We start from the raw sequence: 11,197 nt of genomic DNA, 5'->3' as shown, positions 1-11,197 counted from the left end.
ACCAGCTTTAGATCATATAAAATGAGACAACAAGCAGAATATACTTATATTTTTACGAAAGAGTAGGCCTGTAGACAGCTGAGTAAATATAAGAACGTGTTACGTCAGTTGATCGAGGATGCCCTGGTTGCGGTCACACTAATCTGTAGCTGCGCGGAGCCGTGGTCCAGAGCGTAAAAACCTCTGGAGCCAGTAGACCAATCGGCGGGCGAGACAAACCGCTCTGCCGCGTTATCAGTCATTGGTCTCTAATCAGCCGACTCAGTTCATCATTACAATGCTCGCCGTCAAAGACGTTGTGCTTCTTGCTAAAAGATGGTACAATGCTCAAATCGTTGCGGACGTGGACTAAAGGAGCTTCTCCACTCATCAGAGGACTTTAAAGTTTGAACACATAATGCCATATTATACAAGGTTCTTGTTTGTACTCTTCTGCTTGATCCTTGTCGGAGAGTGCCGGAAACATAAAAGTAGGAAAAGGCGGTGGTCTGGAACTGTGGAATCTCAAAAACATGGCACGTAAGTACCCGCATTCACGTGTAGAATGTTATTTCTGTCAGAAAAGCAATATGGTTAACTGCTTTTCAGTCTACTTTAAATTACGCGACCTTGCCTTGGTGAAATCTGCGTTTAACGATCCGTACGTAACGTGTGTTTGTTGCAATTCAACGCAAACATTCATTGTTATACGTTTACTTGTAGTCGACTTTTTATGCATGTGGACATTTTGATCATATTATTAATGATACTCTCGTGTGTGCTTGTTTTCCGTTTTACATCGAATGCGCAACAGGGATTGAGCCGCGCGTAAAAGGTCTAGGGCGCACATTTCGCACATTGTGCATTCCAAGCGTCTAACGGACAGTATAGGTGAACATCCATACATTTCTGCTCGCTAGGATGCGGTGTCTCGCTGCCGGTTATTCGGTTGGGTCATAAAACATTTGAGGTAACCTCTTTTGTTTAGGTCAACAGTCTAATACGTGCGCAAACATGATGTTCCCCGCGTGCTGTTCAACTACACACAGCTGCCCCTCATCAATCTGCTGCTGTTTTAATCAAAATGTTGTTTCATCATTGAGCTTTCATTACACCATGCCTGGTTCATGCAATGACGTATTGTAGAGGATGACCCTCGGGTTAACTGAGGTAAATTCAAGGGTACACACCTACCTAAGAACTCATGCATACGTTTAGTAACCAGACAGTATAACTGCCGATTTAATTAACTAGCCTATGTCACAAACGCACACAGACATAGGCTACCCATGCACACGTACACACAACACATACAAGTGAATTTTTCTTCTGAACATTGCTGCATTTACAAATATATATATATATATCATTTTTTATAATTTTTTTTGTAATATTTTGTAACATCACATTTCAACATTTTCTGTAAGCCCTCATTGGTGACTCCTCTCCATTGCAGTCCCCTGAAAAAGTTGGTCGATGGAACTAAAACTCGTAAGGTGAAGACAGACCACCTGCTACGTGTGGATGATCATGATTTCACCATGAGACCAGCATTTGCAGGTAAGCTCTAACAGTCATCATCTGAATCCTGAATTTTTCTGGGATTTTTTCCTTGTCTTCCCTGCGGGTTTAGGTTGGTTGAGGGGCAGTTCTATGGGCGTATGTGAAGCCCTCTGTGACATGCTTGCGTGTAAAAAGGGCTATACAAATAAATGTTGATTTGATTCGAATCCAGTCAGCGTCCAGGCCATGTTCATACTGGGCAGTAGCGGGTCCTTTACAGGTCTCTACCCTGTAAAGTGTCCTGGAGCTCTGTGTTCAGACCACAAGGCATGCACTTGTAACAGACGTGGTGAGTCAGAGGTCCCAGGATCGAGCACCGGCGAGAGGATCAGGAGGAGTGGGCGCCTCCCTCCTGTTACATGTGCTCAGCATCTCCCTCCTGTTACATGCGCTCAGCATCTCCCTCCTGTTACATGCGCTCAGCATCTCCACCCTGTTACATGCGCTCAGCATCTCCACCCTGTTACATGCGCTCAGCATCTCCACCCTGTTACATGCGCTCAGCATCTCCACCCTGTTACATGCGCTCAGCATCTCCCTCCTGTTACATGCGCTCAGCATCTCCCTCCTGTTACATGTGCTCAGCATCTCCACCCTGTTACATGTGCTCAGCGTCTCCCTCCTGTTACATGCGCTCAGCATCTCCCTCCTGTTACATGCGCTCAGCATCTCCCTCCTGTTACATGTGCTCAGCATCTCCACCCTGTTACATGTGCTCAGCATCTCCCTCCTGTTACATGCGCTCAGCATCTCCCTCCTGTTACATGTGCTCAGCGTCTCCACCCTGTTACATGTGCTCAGCATCTCCACCCTGTTACATGTGCTCAGCATCTCCACCCTGTTACATGTGCTCAGCATCTCCCTCCTGTTACATGTGCTCAGCATTTCCCTCCTGTTACATGTGCTCAGCGTCTCCCTCCTGTTACATGTGCTCAACATGTCCACCCTGTTACATATGCTCAGCCTCTAGCATCTCCATAGTTTGTCAGTCTCTTAGTTATCTTTGAGCAGTCGAAACATTAGTCGAACAGTCCGGTAGTGATGGTTGCTACGGCCTGCAAGACTGGGGTTGTTTATCTCTGGATTTACTTTTGTGGGAAGACATGTCAGACTAAGATGATTGCTGTGAATGAGCCTATGTGAAGCCTAGATTCATATTACCCGTGTGACTAAAACCATGAACTAACTATATGGGACATGAATAAAAAAAGAACAATTGATGATAACCCAGTAATATTCTATGTACATTTCACAATGCCATGGGTAGATCTCCCCAAATGTGTAAGAAATGCTTATTGTGTAAACAACATGCCTAAAGGGATACCTCCTGTTGAATAAAATAGGTTTACTAAGCTTCAGCAGACAAGAGAGTCCGGGACAAAGCCTGCCTGCTTGTGAGGACCCATGTCTGTGTTGTGTTGTTTGAAAGTGGGACACCCCATCGTGTGTCCTGGAATAGAAACGCCTTCCAGATTGTTCTTGCCTATCTTATTCATACGTTATGAAATGTTGACTTGTGTAAGCTTCGCCTCGCCTCCCAAACTGTCTGAATTAATTTGGGTGTCGCAGTGTGTCTTCCCAGCTTCAAAAGGAGCGCCCAGGCGGCGTCGCTAATGAAAGCCTCTTACACAAACGCTGCCTGCTAGCTGGAGAGACTTTATCACAGCCGGCCTTGTGACGTGCCAACAGGGGGCTACAACACAGGCGGGTGATCAGTCCAAATAGAATCAGACAAATCCTACCGGTGAATTCCGGCATTGTCCAATTGTGTATATCATAGCCACAGCTACTTTCTGGAGAGTCCTTATCACAACGTGCATGTGGTGTTTGCAGAGGGGAAAAAACCTGTTTCCTGTAGGACTGTGTTCTTTCTTCATGTGTATGGTATCCGTGGATGTTGCAGAGACAGTGTGAGGTTTGCATGTTCAACAGGCCCAGCTCTTCCCTGTAGTAAAGGCCATGACGGTAACAATATTTTCACATTCTCAGGATGAAGCTTCATGCAATTCGATGTGGACAACGGCCAATATTCTGTTGGCGCTTCTTCACAAATCAACATTCTCTGCATGAAGGCTTCAAATAAACAAAAAATGATATCCTCAGCTTTAGAAGTCACCTGAGGAGAGAGTAGAAAGGCCTGATATGGCTTAATCATATTTGCATAATAGAGAGAGCTCCCCCGCCCCCCATCTAGCTCCTGTGATTTCCAAGAACATGGACCCCATGGGATTTCCCTCTGGAGGGACCAGCTGTGTCTAATGCATGGGCCTAGCTGGCCCTAATCTGGACAGTGCTAACCAATGGTGGATTTAGAGTTGCTAATCCAAGAACAGGAGAGCACCCCAGCACTGCTGGGGGAAATGGACAAGGGGCTTTTTTTTCTCCTTACAATAGATCTGTTGAGACATTCACTAACACACATGCAGCTCTTAGTTGCATGTGACCAGGGAAGTTTGGATTTCTGTATATTAAAGGCATAAAGGAACTCTTCATGACATACTTTCAGATCTTGTAAAACTTTCCATGACAGGTTCTTTTCAATATTCAGTGACTGTTTTAGAGGAGGTTCGGCGTGCGTGCGTGCGTGCGTGTGTGTGTGTGTGGACATGCTTACTAATGAGACACTATGACTCATGGAATGTTATCATGATCGAGTAAATCATCTTTTCTGGGACAATTTGTGGGAACTGTACATTCACTAGCCACACACAAACTGGTCCGGTGGGTTGTTTATCCACAGTCTGAAACCAATGCAGCTCAACTGTGTTGATGTGTTGATGTGTTTGGTGTTTGGAGGTTCAGTGAGGTGGCTACAGAACGTTATTTCAAACTGGCTGGACGAACACTGAGCAACACTGCATTTTCTGCCGATTTAACATTGCTTGCCAACCAAGTAGACTACAGTAAAGAACTACACTATAGGGGGATGGAAGGAAATATAGAATATTTGTGTGACTCTCAAATTAATGAGTCACGCAAACATCAAAAACTATAGTGATTTAAAATGCGCCTGTACTTTAAAATGGCAAAACGAAAGATTATCCTGACAAAAAACAAAACTTGTTTGCATTCCGGATATTTTCTTCGTCAGAATAAACAATCCGGAAAAGTGACCAACTACGTCTATAAGAGTGTGTGCGCGTTTATGTATGTGTGCGTGCGTTTGTGTGTGGTTGTGTGTGTGTTTATGTAAAGTAGGCTATATATTACTGTATTTGCGTGCGTGATCTTAGGCGGGTGCAGCCTAGCCAACGCGCCCTCCTGTGCACCGGTCCGCCAGCAGCAGATGGACAGAACCAGTAATCACTGAATGTAATAGAAATCTTTTCTTAAATAACAGCCCAATCCCCGCTCTAATCTGGAGGTAGGGCTGCTGCTGGCTGGTGACAGGTGTGTCATCCAGTTGTCCTACTAAAGTAGTCAGAGATCGGATAGATGACATATGGTGTGAGGGGAGGACAAGGGAGCACGCAGCTGGCACAAGGCGATGAGTTAATATCCTGGCTTCCAGGTAATAGCTTTGCCACGAGTTATGTAACAGGACCAGGCACTGCTGCAGAGCAGATTAACTATAGCAGACGATATGGCGGCTACCAATACGTAGGCTAATATATACGAAATCACAAGGTGCGAGTAAATATTTCAATTGGATGAGATGGAAAATAAACATGACCTGAACTTTCAAATATAACTGTAATCCTCATCAATCATCTGGATGCTGAATCAAAGGATATGAGACCATTTGTGTCGGTTTTACCCTGAGGTTCCATAGAAATGGGGTGAGGATTATAATAGATTATAATGTTCTATGGTTCATATTGTGAATGTTTCTTTCCAGGCCCGGCTGTTCCGGTAGGTGTCGATGTGCAGGTGGAGAGTTTGGACAGTATATCAGAGGTTGACATGGTAAGCAGTGCTGACAACGATATCTGAGCACAATTTGTTTAGTAATGACTGTAAAACAATAGTGTCAATTTAATGCTTCGGGCAAAGCTTTCACTTCATACAGCAACACCATAAATATGATTAACAAGGACAAAGTTATTACCAGGTTTGTTTTCTGCTCACCAACTTGACAGGCCTCCCAAGAGATGAGGAAAAAAGGCATGATAAAAAATGTCAGATCAAGGGTCTATATTTTGATTCTTCCTTATCTAACACTTCCTTGTGAAGCAAAGATGAATATATTCACTTCATCATTCTCAGTTATCTCTAAATTGAACAGTGAGGGTATAAATTGATTTTTGTGCCAGACCAAGGCTCAAGTATATTTTTTGTAGTAATGTAATTAAGTAGTCGTTCTGTTCTAAGCTGTAATTTGGACGGTAAAATCCCGATGTTGTTCCCTTTATATGGGAAGATGACCAAGTATTACATTTAGTTTAATTCTCAGTACATAAAACAGTCACACAAACAAATGTTTTTTTTAAATATTTTTAGTCCTGGTGTGATTTGATAGTGCCAGAACATTGAATCACAGTACAGCCAAAAAAACAATGACTTTCTCAAATGAAAAGTATATGATTATTACGGTGTCTGCATTTGTACAAAAGTGCCCAAAATGTATCTTTTATTACCATCTTATGCAACAATAACAGTGCTTGTGAGCACCCATCTTTGGAGCCATTATTCCAAGCAGATTGGGTATTTTATTTTAGATTATGTAATAATGTGAGCTGAATGGGTCAGAGGATGATCTTTTGTTATCTCGATGACAAAGGAGAGGATGTAGTAGGCAGTGCAGTCATAGCAGGACAGGTCAGGGAGAGGAGGAGGGGATATAAGTGACAGTGGCCAATGCAAATAATGCATCCACCATCATTATATACCTCGTGAGACGACAACACTGCTGTGCTGTGTATCAAACATAGGACATGTGTTTAATCGTTAACACACCATGTAATCCATAGGCAGACACACCCTGATAATCCCAGCATACAATCAATGGATGTAAACAGCAAAAGATGGAGCTTTAAAAAGGAAGAGATTCAGCATGAGGATTTGCTGTGTGCTTTCCCCTCTGCCCTCCCCCAGGACTTCACCATGACCCTGTATCTGAGACACTACTGGAAGGATGAGCGCCTGTCTTTCCCCAGCTCCACCAATAAGAGCATGACATTCGACGGGCGCTTGGTGAAGAAGATCTGGGTGCCTGATGTGTTTTTCGTCCACTCCAAGAGGTCTTTCATCCATGACACCACCACTGAGAACATCATGCTGAGGGTTTTCCCTGACGGACATGTTCTCTACAGCCTGAGGTGAGGAGGATGATCTTTGTCACCATGACCTTTGACCTTCACAGTTCCCTGGAGTATGGTGCTCTGTCCACAGTAGTGGACTGGAGGGAAATGTGCCCAGCAGCCTTTTCTTGTAGTCTGTATAATAATGTAACGTTTCATGTTTTTCTGATTTTTTTTTTTCTATCCCCAGGGTCACAGTGACTGCAGCCTGTAACATGGACTTCAGTCGTTTTCCACTGGACTCCCAAACCTGTACTTTGGAGCTGGAAAGTTGTGAGTTATCAACAACTGCTCTCTGCGTCCGGTTGGCATGAAGCGATTGTGACGGTTTTGAAACGTTTGTCCTCAGACGCTTACACGGATGAGGACCTCATGCTGTACTGGAAAAGCGGGGATGAGTCCCTAAGCACGGACGACAGAATCTCCCTCTCCCAGTTCCTCATCCAGAAGTTTCACACTTCCTCTAGACTGGCTTTCTACAGCAGCACAGGTAGATGCTCAAGTCAATAAAGGATTCTGCCTCAATCCTGTAAAAGAGAGTTAAACATTTTTTTTAATTGTAGCGTATCCTTGTGTCTACAATATACACCAGACTCGTCTGTCAAAAATGATTTGCATCATGCAAAACTAATGCATTATGTTACTTACTGTGAGGGGATTTCTTGTGTCTCCATCTCCTCTCTTCCCCCCAGGTTGGTACAACCGTCTGTACATCAACTTCACCCTGCGGCGCCACATCTTCTTCTTCCTGCTCCAGACCTACTTTCCTGCCACCCTGATGGTCATGCTGTCCTGGGTGTCTTTCTGGATCGACAGAAGGGCTGTACCTGCCAGAGTCTCATTAGGTATGCTAGCCTATACCTATCCCACGCTGACGTTGTTGTTTCTCTTTGCCTGTGAGGCCTACGGTCCTTGAATGACATGTTGGCCTGTGCCTTCCAGGTATCACCACGGTGCTCACCATGTCCACCATCATCACTGGAGTGAACGCATCCATGCCCAGAGTCTCCTACATCAAAGCTGTGGACATTTACCTCTGGGTCAGTTTTGTGTTTGTGTTCCTGTCGGTGTTGGAATACGCAGCTGTGAACTACCTGACGACGGTGAGAGACGGGAAAGATCGGAAGCTCAGGGAGAAGGCAAGAGAGCAGGTGAGTAGTCATGGTTACGCTGTCATGACTATGCTGGGGATTATTGATCATGGCTTGTTCATGCTAATGACAGAGATGATCTCTTCTGAGTCCATGACATGCTCTGATCTGGGGGGTGTTCCATCAACGTCGCTAACGCAAGTCGCGCTTACACGTCTCACTTGGGTAAACGTCAACTTAGACTTAAGCCTCTAGCCGTTCCACTAATGTTCCGTTCCACTAACAGGCAACGCTAATTCAAGCTAGACCTCCATAAGCTTCGACTATGCAGCCCTGATCAGGCGATCGTCAAAAACAGGAGTCATGTCGCAAAAAGCAAAGCGTAAACCAGCAGAGTGGCGTTATTTTCAGCAGCGTAAATTGAGTTTTTGAGTTTTTTTGGAGTTGTCCCCAAACAGCAATGTTGCCGCAATTAACAAGGCAAGGGAAACAACTTGTCAAACCATTACGCCCGTTAAAATGCGTAAATTGTAGGCCTACCAAATCTCCTTAACATAACTATATGCAGTTAGGCCTACTGATAATTAGCGTAATTTCATGAGCTGTCTGAAACCGTTCTGACAGTAGCCTATGGCCAATATTCTCAACAGGAGATTGAGAATAATAGCCCAAAAAAGAACGCATATTTATTAACTGGTAGGCTAAGTGCTGAGCTTTAAGATAAAAGGGAAAGATAACCATGACTAAAATGGGCATTCACTGAAATAAGTATTATTGCACAGATCCAGCACAAACTTTCAGATCAGAAGGTGACCCAAACTGTAGCACACTTTGCTTGGCAAAACAGTCATTTAAAATTGCTCAGCATGACTAAGAATATATAATTATTATATTACACGTTCATATTTAATCCAAATCTAACTAGATAGGGTACAATTTCTGGGGAAATTGTAGGGTGTGCTTGCTTGCGTCGGTTGCACAGGGGCCCGTTTTTGAATTACATTTTTACAACTGATATTTCTGTATATTTTATATTAAAATGCATACTTATTATTTATAAAGATCACATAGATTTAAAAGCATTTTTTTTGTGCTGCTCATTTACAACTGAAAATACGAGTGAAGTGTAGAATTAAATATGATGTCTTCTCATTTCCCCTTCAAGAGGCAGCCTCATAGCTGAATCAAAACGAATAAATTTGGCAGACCTGTGTAAAAATGGACCTAATCTCTATGACTTAAACGTCCTTTTAAGTTTTCCCTTCTCGTGATATTTTCAGGCATTTAGCCTACTCATATTGCATTCATTCATTAATAAAGAACCCCCTTTGAAGATTATTCTACGACGTTACCGGCAGTAGAAGATGGAATCGCGATTCAAACAGTACCATCTGCTAACTGAAAATATGCCCCCAAAAATGTATATAAGCTCATTCATAAAAAGCTCACTGGTAGCGATCATTGTCAGTTCTGTCTGTGTTTACATTTCTCTCTGTCTCTCTCTCTCTCTCTTCCCCCCCCCCAGGCCCTGCCATGTACCTGTGGCATGTCCCACACCAGGACCATGATGCTGGATGGGACCTACAGTGAGGCAGACACCAACAGCCTGGCAGGCTACACCCGGGCTCCCATGGTGCCCGAGGACCCTCCAGAGAAGCAGGAGCGCATGGTGGTCCACCTGTCCCTGGACAGCGAGTCCACAGGAACCAAGAAGAAGAGAAGAGGTTTCCGGATCATCCAGAACACTCACGCCATAGACACATACTCGCGCATGATCTTCCCTGGCGCCTACATTATCTTTAACTTAATCTACTGGTCTGTATACTGTTGAGATCCCGTCTCATCCAGATAAACTACTGTTTTTGTTTGTTTTTATGAACCCTGAGCTGAGCAGTCGTGGCTCTTGTACAGGAGGGGTTTTGAACACCAGCTTTCTGTACGGCATATTTTCATACTCTGTGTCCCCACTGTACCACATGACATGCAGGTCCATGCAACAGACTCTTTTAATATAATCGTAATTTTATCTCCTATATTTTATCATAGTGATACTGTCAAACCAGAAAGTATGTGTCTACATTGCAGACACTTTGTAAATGTAAATGTTGGAGCGGACTATTTTAGAGTAATTAAAGGCATCCTTTAACATGAGAATCAGATGATTGCTATATTGAGCATGTGGATTGACCATGTGGATTGGAAGGAGAGTATAAATATTCATGGAATACAAGGGTAGTTTGCTGTAATAATGTATTGAACAGTGTTTCTATTTGTTATAATCTATCTGCTCTAGCAACCCACTCACAAATGTGAAATTACATTATGCACTAGGACAGTGCATAATGTATATACACAATTTTTTGCAGCAAAGGACTTGCAGCAGAACAAAATTGTCTAACATTTTCAAGAATTAATTTGTTTATCTCATATTTATTTATATATATTTATTACTTTTTAGTGCACTGATAGATATGCCATTTTACCTTAAGTTGGAAAGAGGATGAAACCTGATGGAACATGTTTACTTTGACAGTTACTTGTCTGAAAAGATGTGATAATCTATTGGTAACATCATAATGGCGGCATTACCAATGTGAAGTTTATTGTGATCTGATGTTTTTTGGGACAGATTGTGATGCTGAGAAAGGGTTTTAAAGTCATAATAAAGCTTTATCAGTAATCTAACAAATGTGAACAGCCTTAAAGTCATCTGTGGTTTTATACAGCCTATGAGGGTGTATATTTTTAGTTTGTTGATTTCTTGGATTATCTGACTGCTTATTCTTTTGTAGTATTTCTCGATACATCGTTCCATTCAGACAGTATTAGTGCAAATTATAAATAATGTAGTAGTTAGCCTCAAGCATGTGCTGGATTGAGCGGGTGATGTCACTCTTTAGAATGTGCAACGTTACTTCGTCACTGTTGCTGTGGTCTGCTCATGTAAGCGTGTGGAAATCAACTTAGTCAAACCACCTCAGAAAGACCTGCTAGCTGTACCAGCTTCCGAACCAACACAGACCATTGTTGTTTCATTACAAAATGTTCAGAATGTATGCTTCTGAAGCAGATTTTCAAAATAAAAGCTTTTTTTTAAAGCATGTACTGTATAAATGTGTTTGAGAGTGATTTATGAGCGTTTTGAGTCGTGCTATGTGAAGAATGTTTGAAGCTGGAGGATCTTTCTGAATGTTTTATTTCCGAGCGTATAGAGAAAGCTTCAGAGAGGGTATGACTGAGAAAGAACTATGGATTTCACAGACTATCTTCCTGTGTAACATGTGTCACCTCTGAACTGTGTCAACAAAACAACACTTGAATTTA

General features: G+C 42.9%; 1 protein-coding gene across 1 annotated transcript; it reads left to right on the top strand.

Moving 5' to 3' along the window:
- Nucleotides 1-323: 323 nt before the first annotated feature.
- LOC136947218 (gamma-aminobutyric acid receptor subunit rho-2-like) lies at nucleotides 324-10,953 on the top strand. Its single transcript, XM_067241142.1, has 9 exons — nucleotides 324-519; nucleotides 1,436-1,539; nucleotides 5,381-5,448; nucleotides 6,577-6,800; nucleotides 6,973-7,055; nucleotides 7,132-7,272; nucleotides 7,475-7,627; nucleotides 7,725-7,933; nucleotides 9,399-10,953. The coding sequence occupies exons 1-9, from the start codon at nucleotides 398-400 to the stop codon at nucleotides 9,702-9,704; spliced, it is 1,410 nt and encodes a 469-aa protein (XP_067097243.1). The 5' UTR covers nucleotides 324-397; the 3' UTR covers nucleotides 9,705-10,953.
- The last annotated feature ends 244 nt before the right edge of the window (nucleotides 10,954-11,197 follow it).

This window comes from Osmerus mordax, chromosome 8, assembly GCF_038355195.1.
Source record: "Osmerus mordax isolate fOsmMor3 chromosome 8, fOsmMor3.pri, whole genome shotgun sequence".
Classification (NCBI taxonomy): Eukaryota; Metazoa; Chordata; class Actinopteri; order Osmeriformes; family Osmeridae; genus Osmerus; species Osmerus mordax.
Note: the sequence above shows the minus strand (reverse complement) of the source record. Positions and strands in the feature narration are given on the sequence as shown.

Coding starts and splice junctions, on each gene's coding strand:
- LOC136947218 (XM_067241142.1), top strand. CDS start 398: ATGCCATATTATACAAGGTTCTTGTTTGTACTCTTCTGCTTGATCCTT. Junction 7,628..7,724: donor ACCTGCCAGAGTCTCATTAG/GTATGCTAGCCT, acceptor TGTGCCTTCCAG/GTATCACCACGGTGCTCACC. Junction 7,934..9,398: donor GGGAGAAGGCAAGAGAGCAG/GTGAGTAGTCAT, acceptor CCCCCCCCCCAG/GCCCTGCCATGTACCTGTGG.